Here is a 21,789-nt window from a genome sequence, read left to right on the forward strand (position 1 = left end):
TTCTGGTCCTAAAGATCCAGTTTATTCTGTAGTTCTCAAACGCGCAACATTGTGCACATTAACCCTTTAAAGGACTGTTACTACTTCAGACATCAATATTCGGATTTGTCAGCCAATATGAAACATTTCTTTGCATTTGGTTCCCCCGATATTATATTCTGAAGTACACAAGGATCAGATGTTACATTATGGTCCAAAAATCCTTGCCCAGAGTGGAACACGGAAATACATCAAGCATTTAATTTTGAGTATTGGGAGGCAGACGCTCATCTGTCTTGATCGTGCAGGATGCCAATCTGAGCATCTGCGTAAACAGCCAACAATTCTGCCGTCCAGCAGAGACAGAAGCAAATTAAATGAGTTTAGAATATGCATAAGCCACTGTGGCAAACAGGGTTGGGCCGAGAGCCGTGAGAACAGCGCAAGGCCGGTGGTGTTATTGATAATGAGCGTTGTATCTCTCACGGAGGAGCTACGCAAAAATTAAAGGAGGAGCGGTGACAGTCAAGGCCAAAAGAAGACCTGGATTTACATTGTTTTGTTTATGCGTGTACGGCTGTTGTCTGGGAGGGGCTGACGTTTTTACTTTCATTTTGTTGTTTGTTTATTTTGGAATTAAAGTATGTGAAACGTCCCTTATCAACATATCTTGCTACAGCCATGTTCTTGGGAAGAATTGTATTCTTTCATTTTGTGTGTACTTACATTTTGAAATAAAAATGGGTCCTTTTCTTATTGCTGTGGCATTGATGTGACTTTCAATCTTAAAAAAAAAAAAAAAAAAACTTTTCTATTTGAATATATAACTACGAGTACAATTTCCCTGACCAACGACCAATGGCGTGAGTTTGTAAAGGGACTAATCATTTGACCAACCAATGGCAGAAGAAAAGAGTGTTTGGGGAAACTTATTAGAAAAGTTTTTTTTTTGTTGCAATTTCGTTTAGAAATTGTAATGCACTTTTCAGGTTTAAATGGATAGTTCACCCCAATATCATCAAGTTGTTCCAAACCTGTGTGTATTTCTTTCTTCAGATGAACACAAAAGAAGATACTTTGAAGAATATGGATCAAACAGTTGATGGACCCTATTGACTTCCATAGCAACTTCCACACACAAAAAAAACACTATGGAAGTCAATGGGGTCAATCAACTGTTTACCAACATTCTTCAAAATATATTCTCGTGTTCATATTAAGGTGAAATATCAAGGCAAGACACTACAGGTGAACAGGTTAAAAATTAATAGATATCACCAGTTTCACCACAAAACCAAACCTCAAATGTAGATTCAGCAACAGGTCCTTTTATTTTGATTCTATTTACACATATTACTTTATTGAATTTCAAGAACAAAGCATCCATTTCCAAAGCAAATAACTTAATTCATTTTAATATTATTAATTTAAAGCAGCAATTTTCTTTTGTACATTTCCTTACAGGAAATTTGTAGAGGTTGAGATTGTAGTAACATGAAATGGTCTGTAGGAAGTGTGACCTTAAAAAAAAAAACTTAAGCTGTTTGCTGTCTGTGTAGTCCGAGAATGAGCTGTTTGATTTGCCCCCTCTTCCTCTTCACTGTCCTGCGTGAAAACCAGCTTTTCAGGTCCATGTTGTTATGGAAAGTTTGTGGTGGGTCCTAAAAAAATAAGTAAGAACAGTATTTTTAAATAGAGAAGAAAAAAAACATTGTCATGCTAACATCTAGAAAGAAACAAATGCTCATCGGTGAAAATACCTTGAGGAAGCTCTCTACATACTGTAGGACGTAGATGCCACAGTCTGTAAAGTTATCCTGCTGTGGGACGAGGGGACTCCATCCTTTCATCACTTCCTTTCCAAAACTCTGCTGAGAGCCCATTTTGACCTTCCATTCCTCTAGTAAGTATCTTGGATATACAGAAAATAAGTGGCTAGAATGGCAATATTGTCTTGTGTACAATTATCATTTTTCTTTTTTGTGATGTATTAAACATTTTATTGTGCATTCTGCCATTTGAAATGTGCTACCCAGGTAAATTTAACTAGCTGGCTCACATAGATGAGGTTTGGTCGGTTTAGGGGCAGATTACCATTTTTATGTCATCTATGAGTCCTTGGAATTGATTTAAACAAATTATTATTTCTAGTAGGCCTATTCAAAATGCCTCCAATGAGATTTGAATGTGGTCCAGTGCAGGAAAGATTCGGCTTTCTAAGCTGCCAAACTCCCTCTTGAGGAAGACAGCTTTTTGTCTCACAGGAAAAAGTTGTTAATTAGTGACATTTGCTGCCTAATGCAGGATACAGAATCGAAAATGTGAGCTCGCTATTAGCGGACAGGTGCAACAATAATCAAGCACTTGAAACAGAATAAGATAATTACTCTTGGAGTATCTGCACCACTGATGATCTTCCACTGCAGGTGAGGGAGTCCATGATGAGAATGCATGGCCTACAAACACAGACAGTCAGTCAGTCACAGTGTGCAATGAAGCCTTTCATCGACTAAAAGAAGTGTTACTGCCATCTAGTGATGGGTAAAGAGAACATTCTTTTTTAAGGGCGATCTGAGGGAGAGGAAATGTCCTTGACTTACTGTTTAGAGACACTGTTAAGGACAGATCTGTTCTTGACAGCCTGCAAATCAGAAATAGAAAAGGTTATCACTCTTTACTGATTTGTTAGAGCAATAAAGAGATGAATTCACATTACCTGAACATCAGCATCAACATCTGAAAGGAAGCAGAAACTCTGCTCGAAGTCGCCTGGGGGACAAATAGCCATAATGAGGCATAATTATAAATCACAGAAAATTATTTTCTCTCATTCCTCAGAAGGCAATGGAAGTTCACTGTTCAAAAGTTTGGGTCAGTAATATTTTTTTTGTTTATTTATTTTCAAGAAATTAATGCTTTTATTCAGCATGCTTTTCTTCTGCATGGATGCATTAAATAGACATTTACCATGTTAGAAAATATTTGTATTTTAAATAAATGCTGTTCTTTTGAACTTTCTATTCAACAAAGAATCCTAAAAGAAATTGTATCAATGTGTCCACAAAAAAATTAAGCAGCACAACTTTTTCCAACATTGATAATAATAAGAAATTGATTTTCCTGAGCAGCAAATTGGCATAGAATGATTTGTGAAGGATCATGTGACACTGAAGTCTGGAGTAATGATGCTGAAAATTCAGCTTTGCCATAACAGGAAAAAATTACAACATTCAAATAGAAAACAGTAATTTTAAATTATAATATTTCACAATATTACTGTGTTTGCTGTATTTAAAATAAAAAATGCAGCCATTGTGAGCATAAAATAATTAAAAAACATTTTTAAAAATATTACCGACCCCAAATCTTTGGAATGGTAGTCTACGTGGGTCCGGGTAACAGTAAAAAAAAAAAGCTTTATTAAATAATTAATGCATTTCAGTTTTTAAACCCTCCAGAATGCTGGTCCAATTACCTTATCTTTTCTTTTTTCTTTTTTTTTTTTTTTACACAAACAACTTTTTTTTATTAATCTTTGGTAATAATTATGCCCCTCGTGCTCTCAATACATTTAACTTGTATTAAGTACTTGTAGCTATACTTTCAAAACAGCATTTAGTGTTTATTTCAGCCTTGACCCGTAGACTTCCATCATTCCTGTGTTTTTACAAACCAAGTAAAAAAACAAAGTCACCAAAATGACACATAGCTTTACTTGTATTGAACCGGTGTTGTAAGTTGTTACAAAATCAGTGACCAGGAAAATTTGTTACTCAGTGCTGTATCATGGAGCAGTTAGAATTTCCATATTCTTTCACTCAAAAGAGCAACAGCAAAATAAGAGATAACCGATTTTGTCCTTTACCTACACTACCATTTTGAACTGGCACCACATCGGTTTTCTAAATTACCTATGGATTGCCTCCAACTGGAGTGCTGGTTTGAGGATTCTGGAGAGTAGAAGAGGGACATGGGATTGGGGGGAGATTGATCGAAAAGATACTCCACAGAATGCCTTCGCCCATTAAGGAGAAGACCCAAATCACTGGTCTGTGAAATCTTGCCAGGAAAACAGATGACAGCCAGGTACCAGTGAGCCCTTAGGAGACATTGCAAAGGAGGATAGGCTCTTTATGTTACCTAACTTACACAACCTAAACATCTGCAAGGACATTTTAAAAAGATCACCAGGGATGCAGGATGTGCAGTTTTGTGAAGAGACTTACATTTGATTAATCGGGACAAATATAAAGTCCTTCTCAAAAAGGTTGACATTCCTGGTCCACGTTTTCACTCGATTGTGCCGGCGCTCCTGAATGCTGTTGTACGGTGCAGTGTTTACACCAATTATGATTAAGTATTTTTACAAGACCGTATTCTATACATACGATAAACCTGTAGCTCCTGGAAGCCTTTTGGGATCCTCCTGAGTGAGATGATTGAAGAAGAACGAACTGAACACATGGCACTTGGTGGCATCCTCCTTTTCCTGCTGCTCGCAGACCAAATACCTGGCCAAAAACAAGATGTCATTACAGTGCCAATGGACTTAAGTGGATTTTACTCTGTACTTTTACCACTTCAACCTTAGATAGAAGTCCAAGATCACATCGTTTAGGAATTCGCCTTCCTCAAGACAGTTGAGGTCCTCTTCTGTGATAGTTAGACCTCCTTTAGCCGGAGGAGGTGGGTACACAACCAGTCTGCAAAAAGAAGGTGAAAAAAAAAATTGTTCTTCTAGATAAGAACATCACAAAAAATGATCATCTCAGCTTTGGCCAGTCAACTGACTTTTTGATTTCCTTTTTGGGCGATGAAGGGAGCTCTATCAAATCATCCTCATCACTGTCTGAGACACTGAGGGTTGCAATCTCACATCGGGCATCAGGAGAGGACGAAAATGGCACCAAGGCCTGCTGAACGTTGAAAGAAAGAGCTAAACAACTGAAAAAGATGTTAAAGGCAGATTTATATTGCTCTATTGTGTCTCTGGTGCTCAAAGATTTATATTTTATTGAATCGGAGTTAATTTGACAGGAACAGGAAAGGGCTAAGTAAAAAGAAAGTGAGGTAAAAGGAAATGGAAAGAGGACAAATTTAAAGGGAAATTGAATTGAAAGGAGGAATAAAAAAGGACAATGAAAGAAGGAAAGGAGCAAAAGTACAGAGAAAATAAAACGAAATTAAGAAAAAAACTAAAAAAATGAATGGTAAATGGAAGTAAAAGGGCACAGAAATTGGAAGGGAAAGGAAAAGGAACTGAAAAGTGGAAAGGAAAGTTAAAGGGGACATATCATGAACATCTGACTTTTTCCATGTTTTAGTGCTATAATCAGGTCCCCGGTGCATCTACCAACCCAGAAAACATGAAAAGTGACATCCCAGTAACGGTGTTTTGGTAAGCCTGTCAAAAAATAAGCCGATCAGATTTCGCTTCCCTTCTGACGTAGGAAGGGGATCTTATTATAATATTACAGCCCCTTAATCTGCACGTTTCCACCAACGGCGCCGCCGTTTGGTTTTCGCAAGCAACAACAGTGAGTGTAACCAGTTCTAACGCAATGGCAAAAGTTCTGTGATTGGCTGCACAGACCAGCACAGAACACTATTTGACCAAAAAAAATTCACAGCTGTCTAATAAAGGCATCAGGGATCTGTGTCAACTTGTGTAAGTTAAACATGACGGTATGCAAGTCGATAAGATGAATCAATGTAACTCCACAACAACTACATAAATGTATCCACTCGGCTTGCTACGATAGTCGGTGTTGACGGTGATACCGGCGTTCAGAAGCGACCCGGTTATATCACTTGCCCACCCCTGCACTGCCCCCCACCGTCGTTTTTTTAATTTTTATTTGAATAAAATAATTTAGTTCAGTTAGAGAACAGACACTACAATTAAAAACTGAACGTTTCTGTTTAAATCGTGAGTTGAACGAGAGTCGAAGCACAGATCAGCAACAGGAGTCAGAATTTAATTCATCACGAGAGTGAGGAGCTGACTAACAAGATGATGGAGCAATAGAAGTAAAAGGACAAAAAACGAGAAAGTAATAGGAAAAGTAAGTTGAAGTAAAGGGAAGGGGAAATGAAAAGAAAAATTTAAGTGAAAAGAGAAAGAAAGGGGGAGTAAAGAAAAAAGGAAAGGAGAAGTAAAAGTACAAAGAAAAGGGAAGTAAAAAGACAGAAGAGACAAGGAAAAGGAACTGAAAAAAGAAGACAAGAAAAGAGAAAGTAATAGAAAAAGAAAAGGGAAGTAAAAGGAAAGAATTAAATGAAAAAAGGGAAAGACAATAAAAGGGAAAATAAAAAAAAGAAGAAGTATAAGGAAAGGCTAAATGGAAGTGGAGTGGAAATGGAAGTAATGGGGAAAGGAAAGGAAAGGAAAGTGAAAATAAATTAAATGAGAAGTTTGAGAAACCTGACTCATGACAGGAAGATCATCCTCTTCAAACTTAAGCAAGGCTATCTGAACACAGCAAGACAAAATAGATGTTATTGGACAGGACAGCAGAAAGAAAGCAACAGCACTTTACAGAGTAAGATGACTGAAGAGCCCTAGTCTTTTTTAAGTCCAGATTTGCACATCACTTAATTCTGTCAGGACCACTATCATCAAATACGATTAGCATACAGTTTGGATTGGCGGTATGGTTCCGTTCTGGGCGAGAACTCCCTGCGCATCCATGCAGCCAAGAATGAATAAGAGCAGGGAGAGCAGCAATAACCCCCTTTAGGGTAAACAGAACAGAACCAACATGTTTTGCAGATATCATTTTTTAAGGATTTTAAAGTACAACATATTTCGAGAATTTATTCTGATTCAAGGGGAATCAGAATGCCAAATCCTGACTGGATGAGAGGAGGAGCTGAGGATGGAGGGTAATTCGCTCCTGAGAAATGCGATAGTTGCTGATAATACTGAAGGAGCTTATACATGTATACAGTGATAGGTGTCGTATTCCTATAGGATGTGGATCAGCTGAGAGTCAGCTGATGCGAGCTTGACTAACGTGACCCGCCAGAACTGACGCTACGCTTGATTTTTACACGTAAAAAAAATAATTACAAGTGCACCTGTAATCACAATAATAAATAGTTACATTTATTTGATCCATGAATGGCTAATGCCAGGACGTTAAACCATAAGACTTTATTCTGAAAAAAAGGGAAGGAAAAGGAAAAAGAAAAACAGGAAAAGGAAAACAAAACAGAACATTTTGAGAAACCTGACTCATGACAGGAAGTTCATCCTCTTCAGGCTGAAGTACAGCGATCTGAACACAGCAACATAAAATAAATGCTATTGTACAAGACAGTAGAAAGAAGGCAAAAGCACTATACACAGTAAGATGACTGAAAAGCACTAGTCTAGATGGGTCTTATAGATGCAAAAAGCTTTTACACCTAAAAATATTACTAGTGAACTTTTAATCACCGTAATAATAGCTGTTTATTTGATCTGTGTATGGCTAATGATTTGACATTCAAAAAAAATAATAATAATAAACAAAAAAAAAATATATATATATACATAGGATTGGAATGTCATGAGGGTGAGTAAATGACGACACATATTTTAACTGCATGACTGTCTTGACCCACCGGTTTTTGGGCACAGTTGTTTGACTTCAGTCGGTTATTGGCTTCTTCAAATGACAACTTCACTGGAAAACAGCTGATGTTATGACGCTTGCCCATCTCTGTGAAGATTTCCTCAAGTGTGATTTGCTCTGGGAGTGTGAGCTCTTTCTCAAAGATAAGGACAACATATTTCTTCTTTTCATCTGAGGAGAGAACAGAAACCGTTTTACATCATTTAAATCTCAAAGCAGGAATATCAGTCACATTTCATCATGGATAGAATGCTGCATGTTCATATTTGCGACTCACTCCGGGTCTGGCAGTCACACCACACACTTGAATCATCTTCAAACATTTTAAGCTGGACCTGCAGGTGAAGGCATATCTCAGGTGTTGTGAGTAGAAACATGGCCGGCAACTTCTGCACGGTGCACCATTCACAAGCCATCACATCTGATGCTTTTATTCGTCCTGTTCATGAAATAAAAAGAGAAAATGTAGTAATATTATTAACACCATGAATCCTTGCATGTGTTGAATGATTGCAGTTACTCAAATGGATTTTCATCACTTTAGTATATGTTGAAAAGTTAAAACCTATTCCAAATGTTAATTTTTGAGGGATCAATCGTGAGCGTTTCTAAACAAAGCCTGCTGTTTAGGAATGTGCATTTTACCTTTATTTGCAATCTCAATGTAATCCACTGTAAACTGTAAATAAAACACACACACAGTGTATGCGATTATATCAGATGTTGAAGTCTGATCTATGAATTATGAATTCAGTAAACCTCTAATCAATATTACGGTGCATTGGGTGGTCGGAGCATCAGATTTGTTGAATATCTTGGTCTGCGTTCCAACTTTAAAAATTCTAATGTTGAGCGTAAGACTGTTCATTCTCTGTGCAACATGTTTCTTTGTAACTCTGACACGACGGGCGATGTTTCCAAACTGTTAGGGGAAAAAATGGGTGCAATCAGTTTTAAACTGAGACCAATGTTAATTATTAAATCAAAATATTATGAGCACATATTTTTATTTGTCATTCCTTTTATACCTCATCTCTCATTCGATATTTTCGTTGGAGTTGTGTTTCTGGAGACGAGTCACCAATTAATTCCTTAAAAGGGCTTTTCTTGTGATCCACAAAAGCATCTGTTGGCAGATGAGACAAAAAAAAAGTGAAACCTTGTTAATAAGCCTGACATTTGAAAAAATACAAAAAATATGTTGTGGACAATTTAACAAAAAAAAATTGCATATGAGTTTTTCGTTGAGTATCATTTGATACATCAGACATTTATGGTCCATACAGTATAGTATAATATAGGATTATATGGAGCTCATACTCGAGAAAAAAAAAATCAACAAAATTTTTAAATATGCAATTTGGCGCAGTTGCGGATATCTTTATAAAAGTAAAGCAGATTATTTACATAAAAGCATTTAATTATCACGTCACTCTACACTACCGGACTAATAATGTCTTAGTAAGATGATTTTTAAAATGCTTAGCTTTATTATCAAAGCTCTGTAGTTTTTTTTGGGGGGGGGGGCAAAAACGTTCCTCAAAAACCTGATGCATCATATTTGATACGCACATATATTTTTTATTTACTTGAAAATGTATTTCTAATGAAGTAAACCTAAAGTTGCTTCAGTCTAAGTAAGTGTTCATTTTGAAATATTACTACTAATATAAAAGTTAATACTTTATAAAAATCATTAAAGATTTCACAGCAACGTCATGTGTAAAATGACTGGAAGAGGAGACGTTATTATACTAAAAGGCCTTTTACTTGATTAAGTATGAACTATCTATCAATCAATCAATCAAACGGCAGAGTGCAAGTAGTACGTTGGGAACAACAAGTGTTTCACCAAAGTTTTTATCATGGTGATCATTTAGAGGCCTTAGAAATGTGCATATCAAAGAAGATAGATACAGTAGGCTATAAGGTTAATAACTCTGCAATCAGACAGCACAGGGCTGGGCCGTGGTGATTTTGATTCTGTGATGGTGCTTACATTTTTTAATAAGCTACCTGTGTCAACAGATGAAAAAAGATCTTCATATTGTGTATCCATCAAGCTGTCTGCCAGTGTATCTATGGTCTCCTCGTCTGCATTACTGGACAACGCATCTGTACAGATCCCAGTTATGATGCAGTTTGAACTACAGTACCACAACAGCGATATGGAGGAAGTATTATAAGCTAACCAATGACAGGCTTATTAGAATGCAAAACCCGTTCTTACCTACAGAATGACTGTTGGTAAGAGGTTTCCTATTGAAACAAAGAGTCAATAGTCACATTCATGTATCATGTTCTTTTAGCAAATCGATGAGTTCATTCCCTTGACCATTTTTGTGATGTCAAACCTTGTGTCGTTCTTCCAACTGGACTGCAGCGCGAAGTTGAATGGTTGTTCAAAACATCGTGTGTAAGGTTGAGCTTTGCTTTTAGTGTTGACCGTTGAGTGAGGCTGGTCACTAAAATACACATATATACATATATTTGATAATTTATTACAAACAAATTCATGTGTGTCGATTTAAGTCGTTCTTAACATACTCACGTCAGTATTGTTCGCTTTGCTAACAGATTGAGGCCGATGGCGTTTCCCTTCAGCGGTTTGATTTTGTTTTTACGGTCTTGGCCAAGTGGACGTACCTTGTCCAAACACGGAAACATGGAGATAACATAATTTACAGTAGTTAGAGTGAATGTGAAGCTTACCTTAATAAAATAAAGTACGTTAACAAGAAAAATATAAAACATTTCGTTTTTGGCTTCCCTTGTATCCTTCAATGATTCGCCAGAGAACGCTAACTGGAATAACGTTAATTAACGAGTTGTATTAGTTTTACCACTCACCATTTTAGAGTATTTGTTCTTTAGGTTGGCACTCCGACCAACAAATAAAAAAATAAAATAAAGAAACTCTCAAACTTTACGTAACGTAAACACATCAGTTACTCTGATGGTTGACAGGTGTTTGTTAGCGGTAGGGATTTTTGATTCAACTCAGTGAATCGAAGTTTTTGAATCTGTTCAGTTGCTTTTTTTACATCGCTACGGCGGCGAAGTGTTGACTGCTGACAGCACCCTTTATTTCCTTCAGGCTGGGCTACACGGGGAACTACATAAATAGTGTGTTTACCATCAAATGTTTTCCCGCAACTGACCGCAAAGTAGATCTATGATTTCATTCATTTTGTCAACTGACTTTTATCAAGCTAAAAGACAACAAAATAGTACAAACAAATACATGTCGCTAGTTCACTCAGCGGGTTCTAGTTCTGTGCGGAACCGAGTCTCGTTCAGATTCAAAACAGCGACTGATTCATTAATTTAAGGGGACGTTGTAAATCCAACCATTGAAATGCTCATTCAGAGCTCACGCTAGATTTAAATAAATAAATAAATCGAGGGATATATTAGGAAAAACAACAATACAAATAAATCAGTAAAATCAAAAGATAAACAAACACAAGAAACTTGAAATTAAATATAAAAAAAACGTTTAAAAAAAAAAAAACTAAGCTTTTTTAATATAAACAGAAAAAAACTACCAAAATAAATTAACAATAAAGATGAATTGAATAAAAACATTAAAAGGTTTACAAATATTAACATTTTACAGCTTTCCTATTTTGTTCAAGTCGTCATGAAATCAAAATTGACCCTATTTACTGTGCCCAGATCATATTTCACTCCAAAACAAAAACTATATTTTGCATAAAGATGGTTTGCATTGACATTATTCAGAAGAAATTAAGCACATTTTTACAAGCCATAACATTTTACTTAGCATTTTATATTCGGTTTTATGAAATACATGGACAAAACTGTTCTCATGAAAGTTTATTTACTCAAAACAATTTATGCAAACACAATTATGGCTATACTGAGACAATACAAGATGAGTCCGGTTCTCTACACAGAGTGAAGCAGATTCAAACCAATGACTGTGGAATCTAGCATCTCTGTTTAATTTAATCAGGGCCTTTTACAAATCCGCTATGTTTTACAGTTAAGAATGCACAGCCCTATCTATGCTATTCAATAGCTGAGCAAAATAAATACAAAACAAAACACATAAATGCAGCAACACTAGCAGCAAACGTCAGTTCAATTCGACATGACATCATCTGATCAGAAGTATCACGTGTTTGATTGCCACTAAAATAAAATGTACACACACAGTAACAATAATTACTGTCCCTCATGCTCAATGGTGCCATGAACACTAGTTGAATATGACGGTAATACCACTTTCCATACTCTTGGAATATGATTTTTAAACAATCACTCAGTTGTCAATGTATAACATTCACATGCTCCCTGGGTATAAGCAAAACAACCTGTGCCATAAGTTATGTTGTCTCACACATTTTAAAGCCTTGTTGACACATTTTAATGTCTTTTTTCCCTTTTATTTACCCTGTCACTGGCCAATCCGTATTTAAAAGCATAAAGTCCTCTCTACAGCTCAGCATTTATTCACGTCACTGACAAACTTGACATCAATATATTGGCATATATACTGTAAAAGATTCATGAGTTTGATATTACTGGGATTCTTCCTGATGGTGGTGTTTGCTTTTTTGTTTTAGTCATTGAAGGAATAGTTAACTTAAAAATTGAATTCTGTAATTTTTACTTACTTTCATGTCGTTCCAAACCTTTGTGATCATTTGGTTGTATAAATGGTGAGTAAAGCGTTCAAGCTTTGAAAAGAATGCAAATGCACCATAAGAAAATTAAGTTGTACATTGTGCGCTCCATTCCAAGTCTTCTGACGCATTCTTATTCAGAGACAATATTGACAACTTCTCTAGCTGTCCTTGTTGGAGAATGTCATTTTGATTCTTGAATCTTTTTAGTGAATCAGTTAGATCTGTTTGAAAAAAGTCTGAATGAATCTGACTGATCATTGACTCAATTATCCAGTCACAGGTGTATTTGACGCTTGGAAGAATATTTAAGAAGACTGAGAATATAGTGTATGAATCGTATTGACCACTTTTATGGTACATTTGTGTTCTTTTTTAAGCTTGGAAGCTTCAGTCTACATTGAATTTAACTTTTTATTCCGTGGAAGAAAGTCATAAGGGTTTGAAACGACATGAGAGTGAGTAAATGATAACAGAATTGTAATTTCTGCGTGAAGCATCTACAGTCAGTGAGAGAGGCAGACTGAAGCTGGAGACAGATGGATGGCGTGATGCTGATCATTTCATACTGAATGGAGCCAAAACAGACCTCAAAGAAAATCTCACAATGAATAACTGCATTTCAGGCGACAATTTTCTTCATTTTCTTTTTTTCTTTAAAAACATCTTTCCCGTCACAATATTTACACTTTTTTTTCAGTCCGTTGTGCTACTGACAATCTATGATGCCTTTTATTTTCTTTATTCTCTATGTCGATATGTAAAACATGCTGAGGCGGCTAAGACGTGTCGTTATTGGTGCTACAGTCTGGATGAAGAGTGTTTGTTGATATAGTGTATAAACCAGCGTCAGAGGACAAACAGATAAGAGTATATATACATTTGTAGGAAACCGAGGGGGATATTAACAGCGTGCGAGAGGGGGGGGGGGTCATTCAAAGTGGTGGGTAGAGGAAATGGTGAAGATCGCGACGATGTGGAAGAGAAAAGGAGGATGCTCAGTATTCTTCCTGGTCCAAGTGGGCCTCATCTATTTCATCATCTTCTGGCGGTGCAAAGCCATCCTGTATGAAAAAATAGCAATTCTTTAATAATGCACTATACACTACAGTATGCACTTATACACTTTGTACTTATGTACTCAACCGTGCAGTGTATGAACTTTAAGGTGATTTTGTCATTCATCATTGCAAAGCTGAGACATTTGAGTGCACAAAGTGTCCAACATTCCACACTTAGTTTTTTCGGATAATTGAGTATTGTGGAATTTTCAGTGTGAACACACTACTCACATTTATAATTCATTACATTTATATAGCGCTTTTCTCGGCACTCAAATCGCTATACATAGAAGGGGTAATCTCCTCAACCACCACCAATGTGCAGCATCACCTGGATGATGTGACGGCAGCCATACTGCCGCCAGAACGCCCACCACACACCAGCTTACTGGTGGAGAGGAGAGAGTGATGAAGCCAATCAGTATATGGGGATTATTAGGAGGCCATGATGGAGAGGCCAGGGGGCAAATTTGGCCAGGATGTCGGGGTTACACCCCTACTCTTTCGAAAGACATCCTGGGATTTTTAATGACCACAGAGACTCAGGACCTCGGTTTAACGTCTCATCCGAAGGACGGTGCTCTTTGACAGTATAGTGTCCCCGTCACTATACTGGGGCGTTAGGACCCACACAGACCACAGGGTGAGCGCCCCCTGCTGGCCTCACTAACACCTCTACCAGCAGCAACCTGGTTTTCTTAGGAGGTCTCCCATCCAGGTACTAACCAGGCTCAGCCCTGCTTAGCTTCAGTGGGGAACCAGTCTTGGGCTACAGGGTGATATGGCTGCTGATTTATACTACAAAATGTCAAAGAATAATGCATAAGTACACGAATTGGGACGCAGCTTGTATTAAACAATGAATTGTTCCATGCTTTCATACGCATACCAGTGACTAGTGGTCAACTGATGTTGTTTTGTTTATCTAGTGAGAAGTAGGCCTGAGCGATACAGAATATACTGAATATCAATGGCAGTATAGAATGAAGTATCATTTTGAATAATGCAAATGGTTTTAATGCACTTTTATTTCGCCCATTAAAGTTTCTAAAGACTTTCATTAGACTAGTTTTGTTAATTTTAGGTCACAATTTAATAGTGGCTCTAATTAAAACATCAGTAGCAACATTTCATGTCCATTTTAATTAATTGAATCTGATTCTGAGGCCTCAACTTGGCATTTTTCATATACCGGTATTCATACACTGTTGTCAGTAGATTGTTCGAAACTTGAATGTCACTTAAATTCTGATTTCCAAGATGGCGACAACTAACCAGCATAATGCAAAATTATATGTAATATACAAAGATATCAGATTTTTTGTCATTTAAAAAATCCTATTTTGTAGTATTTTAAAAAATACCATATTTTGTGTTCATGACTTTTGTTTTAACCATAATTAGCATTAGAGCACGAAATTGACTCATGTTGAGTCATGGTGCCATCTTGATGTGTACATGTGACTGTTTTGCGTTTTTAGAAATGGTCAGAAATGTTAAATTTCAACTTGAGTATTTTCACGTCTGACCCTGGAACACAAAGGTGCGGTTAGCGGAATTGTGTTAGATTAGCAAAATTTCACAGGCTAATAAAATCAATTGTTTATTGCCAATAGTGTAGCAATGTATGAGACACAACTCACACAGAAGTCACTTTCATTGGTTAAATTTCATTGGTCAATCTTAATTGGATTGATTGCTATTGAAACGACTGGATAGCGCGTGTAAAAATGAGCAGAACTGTCAACCGAACACGGTTAACATCCGATACAAATTGACCAGATATCGCAATTATGAATCAACCTCATGGATACATCAGTCAAATTATTATCAAAGAAATGTCATTGTAGTACCTCTGTGGCATACAGAATGTCAATTATCTTGCCCATAATGGGGTTGTTTTCGGGGTCGTGTTCTTGACAGATCAGTTCAATGTCTCGAAGTTTGCTGAAGTAGAAATCTCTCTCCTTTTCCAGACCGTCCACAGTTAACTTCAGCTCCATCAACTTCAAGAAACAAAGTAAAAAACTAAATGTAAGCCACTACTCATCAGAAGATGACCATTCCTTGTTGGGAAAAAGTTAGTATGCTTATTATGACGAGACAATCTATATATCCATGTTTTTTTTTCATAATATTAAATCAAATGCGATTATCTTAACAGGTGGGATAGGAGATCAGGAATGGTCTGAAGAAAATGGGAGAAAAAGATAAAAATGACATGTGCAAAATCTACCTACACTTTTCTTTCTATGCAATTTTATATCTTCAAATACAAAGTATTCCAAGGTAGAGTAAGACTTCCTTACCCTCCCGGGGACTCTACCTGTTGATTAAGCTCCATGATTTCAGCATCGCTTGTCCCGTTTCGGGCATGTGTGGGGTTCTTCCTTATGGTGGTGGTCACCCTCTGTGGTGTGGGCATGTTTTTAGGTACTGTTGGCGATGTTCTCTGAGGCCCTGAAATTGGAAATGTTTTGCATTTAGCTACAATAGATAGCTGTTAAGGAAATTTACAAACTGATCCATGCCATTTTAGAAAAAAATAATTCCATTTCTATCAGCTTCTTTAAACAAATTTACTGTAGCTCTGTTCCAAAGCATAGTGGGCAGATATGGACCCTCATTTAGAGACTGGAGATCTCTGGTCTGAAATGTTCTTTAAACAACTAACGGTCAATTCTAAATACTGCTTGCCATCTTGGGTGAATTTTTGTTTTCAGGAAGCTTATCACATTGAATTATACTGTATAAGGAGATGTACAATACCTTGTTTGGGCAAGCATTGCATAAGATCATTTTGCAGCCTAATTGTTTGCCCATCCTCAGGAATGAACCTATGATGCATTTAAATGCCATCTAGGGTGGCAGCTCACTAGATTTTTGAACAGAGCTAATGATTCACTAAAATGAGTTAAGAGGTTCAGTAAGATCAGCCTTTAATAAGCTACAGCATGGGCAGTTTGTTACCCCATTACTTTGGTTAAGCCTGTATGTGTGTGTGTGTGTGTGTGTGTGTGTGTGTGTGTGTGTGTGTGTGTGTGTGTGTGTGTGTGTGTGTGTGTGTGTGTGTGTGTGTGTGTGTGTGTGTGTGTGTGTGTGTGTGTGTGTGTGTGTGTGTGTGATCAAGCATTAACTGTTTCAAAGCTAGTTATCCAGGTTTAACCAAAGTCAGGGAAGTGTGAAGAGATGTGACTTCAAACTAAATGTAGGTCACATTCCCAATCCACCCCAACGCTAAAAAAATCTGTCGATTGTCAGCAAATTAGGACGCCACTTTTATACCTCTCTAGGGGACTGTATCTTTCCCGCCCTTGGCTATTAACCCTCTATTGAGCAATGTTGTCTCGGGGCAACCAACCCTTTTGGAAATTTGCCAAAAATACAACATCAATAAAGTGTTGTTAATGAAGCGATGATTATGCACTGTTCTGTTTTCCTATCAAAAATATGATTCACAATTATTAGTGAACAAAATAAATTCCTTTTAAAATAGTTATACAAGTTAGATAAATAAACAAAGAGTTGTATAAATTAGTCATATAAATTATTTGCACACTAGTTTCTTTAAAAGATATATGATTTTGAAGAAAAAAAACAACGCTACTGATAGTCCACGTTTATTTGATCAAAAATACAGTAAAAACCGGTAATATTGTTAAATATTATTACAATTTAAAATAACTGTTTTCTATATCAGTGGGTCTTTTTTATGTAATGTATTCCTGTGATGAATGTTTAGCAGCCATTGTGGAAACAGTGTTACTTTTTTTAGGATTCTTTGAAGAAAGTTTTTTTGTAATTTTTTCAATGCATGAATAAAAGTAATTTCTTTTTTAAAAAGTCTTACTGACCCCAAACTTTTGAATGGTAGTGTACAAAAAGGGAAAATTGCTAAAATGTTTTTTTTTTAAGCGGAGTGTGTGTAAAAGTATATATAGAAAATACTGCAGTGATGTTGATTTGTTGTTATTTTGTTGTTTTGTAACTAACCCTACTGCTAACTAAGGAGAAAGTCTTTTAGTTTCTGTCATATAATAGTGTATTTTTGTCTTTTTATAGTTTTTTTGTTTTGTTTTTTATTAATTTATTTCGAAATATAGAGTGGTGCATAATAAAGTATGACGTTAGAACCTGGAAGTCTAATTTGCCGCTGGTTCCTTGAGATTTTCCTATGGAGTTTTTCAATTCATGAGAAAAATAAAGCCTGTGATTAACGTACCCTGAAGATATTTTGACGATTTAATAATGTAAGCTGCAAACTCCCATCCCAAACTGTCTTACCAAGGTACTTTTTTAAAATGTACGTTTTCAAAAATTAACATAACTGCTTCAAAATTCACGTTTCGGAATGGGTGTGTGCAAATTACGTTGTAGAACAAAACATAAAAATATTGTCAAGTTATGTTTACCACAGGCTTTATTTTATTAAATGTATCTATTAAATTGAAAACCAGGGGACGGCTTTGACATCATACCTGCACCACTCGCAATCACTTGCATAGTGTTGCCGCAAAAAGATATTAATAAAAAAGATTGGGTAATTATTCTTAGATATTAGGAATAAGATCAATTTTATGAGCAACATTTGAATTAATAATGTTTACATTGCTTTCATAATGCATGCAATAGAGGGTTAAAATAAATTGCATGGTTTGTGTAACTGATTCCGGGTGACTATATAACTTTACAATGAACAATAAAAGAAATCTGAGGGATGAATAGGACTGACCAAAGTCACACTAAGCAAGCAATGAGCCTTTCAGGACAGCACATGAGAGAACACTGATTTTGGAAAACTATTTGTTAGTACTGATATTAAGAAGGCAGTTCTTTATGCAGTAACACAGCTTTTTTAATACTGAATTCCTTGTTTTCTCATTAATGAAAGCGTGGGCATGGAGTAAATCATTCTGAGGCCCGTGCACATCGAGCTGCTTTGCAGAGCACGCTGTCAATCACTAGAAGCTCAGCAATCAATGCAGCAAAAGGGGCGACAGAATCTGGACATTACCTGAGGGACCAGTTCTCTTGGGTTTGTAGGAAAAGTGTTCACCTGGATTTGGTGGAGGTGCCATGTCTTGGCCCTGTCTAGCTTGAAGGGGATCATACTCTTTTCCGTCATAGTTGGCATCAAAGAATTTTTTAAACCACTGGACAAATTCAAAGTTGTCCTGGAATTTTCCTTTCACTAATCTTTCCACAGGAATGATCTGGATAACAAAAGAAAAGAAAAGAAAAATCATTAGATCAATATTATACTGAGCTGTAATCTAGAGGTGTAATTTTTTATCATTTTCTCCCATCCTAGGAATTTCTGATATATTTGATACATGAAATGAAATATTAGAAACCTTCACTTGTTTCAGTAATATTTTCAGATAACCTGACAAGCGGCACCAAACACCAGCAGACCTGACTGATCACCTTATGAACATCTGATAAACAAAAATATACATTTATCACTATTATTTCCATTAGTTAACAAACATTATACAATGCATATCACATTATCAGCCAAACTTGTAGAACTAATTTTAATTTTAATAACTATTTTAACTAGTGGCAATAGTGGCTTAATGTTCATGGTATTGATGAAAGTTACTTCTCATTTTTTTATTAGAGATGTCTGTATTTTAAAAATACTAAGGTGAAGGGCTTGCTCGTAAATATTACGTAAAGGATGTTTGGGCTTCAAAATCTCAATTACTATTCACTTCCATTATAAAGCTTGGAAGAGCCAGGATATTTTTTAATATAACTCCGATTGTGTTAGAGTCATATTCACCTAGGATGGCTTGAGAGTGAGTCAATTATGACATAATTTAAATGTTTTGGTGAACTAACCCTATAAGTCTTGTCTGTGAAAGCGGGCACGAATTGGCCCATTTAAAAATCACACAATAAACTTTCATTTTCATACCTACAGGTCAGGATTTTTTTTATTATTTTTAAATTACAAGCAAAAAAGCTGTCATTTTTTTAATCTTATTTATTTCTGTATTTGGCTTACTTTTTTCAAGTTTTTTACTTCTCATGTACCTTATATGATATTATGCCAAGCATTTTGAGTTTCTAGGTCGTATAAAATGTGTAATATATAAATAAACATTATTTGTTTTGCCTTCGTTCAATCAACTGTCATTGTAGCAAATATTGTTTTAATAAATGAGCTCAAATGAGCTTTCATTTATATTTTATATTTGAGTAAAGACAACTTGGTTTTAGAAAATAAGATGTATATAAAAGCAAATGTGCAAAAGCCAAGGATCCACTAACTTTATCGATGTTCATCCTCTTGAAAGCTGCCTGGAGTACTTTGAAGTTGTGTATAAACTCATGTTCCAGTTTTGCTTGAAATTTCACTTTCTTCAAAAGAATACACCCTGGGAACAACATGTCCATGAACTGACAATAAGCCGCCCCTGGGGACAAACAGCAAAAGAGATCATAGGTCAATAGAGCTCATTCAATGCATTATAAAAAAAATGTCTTTGATCAACATGCATGCATGTGATTTGTTAACCTTATTAGTGTCGAGTGATTAAGAGTGCAAAGTCAATGCTTTTATTTGACTGATTACACAGGTAGAGATAAAAACACTGAACATATGCAATCTCTTAATATGATCAAAAGCAAAGTAAAAGCACGAATGAGAGTACACTAGGGCAGCTGAGTGCCATTCACGACATAAAAGATATAACACTTAGTGATAAGGCCCACCTGAACTTAATTGTTCGATTTTGGTGTAGGTGAGCTGAATCGAATCGTTCACCCATGCCAACATGTCATGTCGGCTCAGGTTCTCGATGGTTACTGACGTGGAGTATACATTCACTGCCATCTCCTGCAAAGAAAAACAATAGGAACAAAAAGTCACTATATGGACCTACATGCACGTAATTTTAATACTCTGACCTCTTAGAGCATCTGTAAAATTGTATATTTTAAAATATTTACATTTTCATCATTTCAAGTTTATATTTTATATCCTGAAATTATATTTCATATCATTTTACACTTAAAAGATTAATTTCATAGCATAGCAGGTAAAGGCAAATGCTTTGAACATGTGTCACTGTGTCTGCAATGTGTTTCCATATGGGTAATCAGAAGTGATATTCAGTTCTTCAGTAGTCAAACTGCAATCACACTGTTTTTCAATCATCCAAAAATAATCCATCCAGATTAAAGTGTTTCTGAGATGTTTAACCACGCACATCTGCTGCGCCCTGCAAGACTGCATGATGGGAATGACATCTGTAAACCTTCAGTATGCAGAAAACACACACACACACACACACATCTTCTACAGAGAAACAATATGTGTGTATTTCACAGCATGATGTTTCTAAAGCTCTGATTCTTAAGAACTGGGACAACATAGGCTAACCTACAAAAGTTGACATAAAGGTAATAATGATGAAAAATAGAAGAAAAAACACTACTACTAACCAAACAGAAAACACATCCAACCCCCACCCAAAAGCTCAACCCAACAGTGCTATCCAATGTCCTTTTGTTTTGTAACATTCTAGAACATTCAAGATCATCTCTGATTTATGTAGCTATTTTCAAGTTATAGTAATTATTTTTATTTAGCTTTTTCTCACGCCCCCAATCACGTGAAAGGCAACAAAAAAAAATCATAATTTCAAGTTTAGGCTATATTTTATATGAATTTACTAAGAATTAAGGCGTGTAAATTACAGGCCTATGTATTGCATTAGACTGGTCAGGAGGATTCTGACCTTAAATATGAAGAAATTATGATTGACAGGTGACAGGCTTCTTCTAGCCTATATTCAGCTGCATACATTTTAAACTATATCGTGCGCGTTTTACTGTCATATGACTGTCATATGTCTTATATATTATAATATTCGTATTTGTTACAAACAAATCATTTAACGTTAGTTCCATGCTTATTTATCTTTTGCCGCAAACGATATTTTTAACTATATTAAGTTAATGTCTCTGTGTGATTCCCATATTACGATGGGAGTCACACAGGCCCTATAATAACGCGTTCTGTTTATTACTGGTATGACTCTTTTTGTTTTTGTGTACATAATGTGTGCGTTTTGCTCTATTAAAAACAGCAGTAGCGTGCAGTTGATATGTAATGGACACACGGTCCATTATTGTGACAGTTTCTCTGCAGGCCCCGCCGTACACGAGCAACACTAGACTAGACACGCTCGAGACATAAACGCATAATACACAGACAAAAGACGCCAATTTAATGTCATACACTAGGAAGAATTCCGATTAATTATAACATTTTAACAATGTTCTACTCACTGTACTTTGCCTGCGTCCTTTCCAATGTTGATATTACACTGGCAGAAGACAATCCGCTGCTGCTGTGGGTTGCCAGATATTATGCGCCGCTGCTGCCTAGTTACGGACAGCGCACGATAGCGCCACGCTCTCCTGCAACACACTGGCCTTCTCTGCGCATGCGCCCCGCCCCTT

At 36.3% G+C, this 21,789-nt stretch overlaps 2 protein-coding genes across 5 annotated transcripts; both read right to left on the reverse strand.

Annotated features, from left to right (window-relative positions):
• Positions 1 to 1,263: 1,263 nt before the first annotated feature.
• senp6b (SUMO specific peptidase 6b) lies at positions 1,264 to 10,919 on the reverse strand. Of its 3 annotated transcripts, none has more exons than XM_079633252.1 (22): positions 10,449 to 10,919; positions 10,150 to 10,244; positions 9,953 to 10,063; positions 9,829 to 9,857; positions 9,615 to 9,713; positions 8,627 to 8,724; positions 8,374 to 8,520; positions 8,244 to 8,277; positions 7,876 to 8,037; positions 7,588 to 7,769; positions 7,212 to 7,259; positions 6,404 to 6,451; positions 4,771 to 4,895; positions 4,566 to 4,682; positions 4,368 to 4,490; positions 4,206 to 4,298; positions 3,891 to 4,078; positions 2,696 to 2,748; positions 2,580 to 2,620; positions 2,367 to 2,435; positions 1,740 to 1,890; positions 1,264 to 1,640 (listed from the first exon to the last, which is right to left on the reverse strand). In XM_079633252.1, the coding sequence occupies exons 1-22, from the start codon at positions 10,449 to 10,451 to the stop codon at positions 1,515 to 1,517; spliced, it is 2,142 nt and encodes a 713-aa protein (XP_079489378.1). In that variant the 5' UTR covers positions 10,452 to 10,919; the 3' UTR covers positions 1,264 to 1,514. The 3 variants fall into 3 exon arrangements, with proteins under 3 accessions (XP_079489378.1, XP_079489380.1, XP_079489379.1); XM_079633254.1 differs by having other exon boundaries at positions 1,287 to 1,640; positions 9,598 to 9,713; positions 10,449 to 10,480; XM_079633253.1 differs by lacking the exon at positions 6,404 to 6,451 and having other exon boundaries at positions 1,287 to 1,640.
• A 502-nt stretch (positions 10,920 to 11,421) lies between these two features.
• mapre3a (microtubule-associated protein, RP/EB family, member 3a) lies at positions 11,422 to 21,782 on the reverse strand. 2 transcript variants are annotated; one of them, XM_079632905.1, is made up of 7 exons: positions 21,616 to 21,782; positions 20,035 to 20,158; positions 19,591 to 19,736; positions 18,368 to 18,524; positions 15,638 to 15,771; positions 15,165 to 15,317; positions 11,422 to 13,314 (listed from the first exon to the last, which is right to left on the reverse strand). In XM_079632905.1, exons 2-7 carry the CDS (start codon positions 20,153 to 20,155, stop codon positions 13,249 to 13,251), a joined length of 777 nt encoding a protein of 258 aa, XP_079489031.1. In that variant the 5' UTR covers positions 20,156 to 20,158; positions 21,616 to 21,782; the 3' UTR covers positions 11,422 to 13,248. The 2 variants fall into 2 exon arrangements, with proteins under 2 accessions (XP_079489031.1, XP_079489030.1); XM_079632904.1 differs by having other exon boundaries at positions 11,428 to 13,314; positions 18,326 to 18,524; positions 21,616 to 21,729.
• Positions 21,783 to 21,789: the final 7 nt, after the last annotated feature.

The sequence above is a fragment of the Phoxinus phoxinus genome (assembly GCF_949152265.1).
Source record: "Phoxinus phoxinus genome assembly, chromosome: 13".
Taxonomy (NCBI): Eukaryota; Metazoa; Chordata; class Actinopteri; order Cypriniformes; family Leuciscidae; genus Phoxinus; species Phoxinus phoxinus.

Excerpts from the sequence above, each read along its gene's own strand:
- senp6b (XM_079633252.1), bottom strand. Across the intron at positions 4,683-4,770 it reads CCCAAAAAGGAAATCAAAAA|ACTGGTTGTGTACCCACCTC; the intron begins GTCAGTTGACTG and ends TTCTTTTTGCAG. Across the intron at positions 4,491-4,565 it reads ATCTTGGACTTCTATCTAAG|GTATTTGGTCTGCGAGCAGC; the intron begins GTTGAAGTGGTA and ends GTTTTTGGCCAG.
- mapre3a (XM_079632904.1), bottom strand. The coding sequence starts at position 20,155 with ATGGCAGTGAATGTATACTCCACGTCAGTAACCATCGAGAACCTGAGC. Across the intron at positions 18,525-19,590 it reads AGAGGATGAACATCGATAAA|ATCATTCCTGTGGAAAGATT; the intron begins GTTAGTGGATCC and ends TTTGTTATCCAG. Across the intron at positions 15,772-18,325 it reads CAAGAGAACTGGTCCCTCAG|GGCCTCAGAGAACATCGCCA; the intron begins GTAATGTCCAGA and ends TTCCAATTTCAG.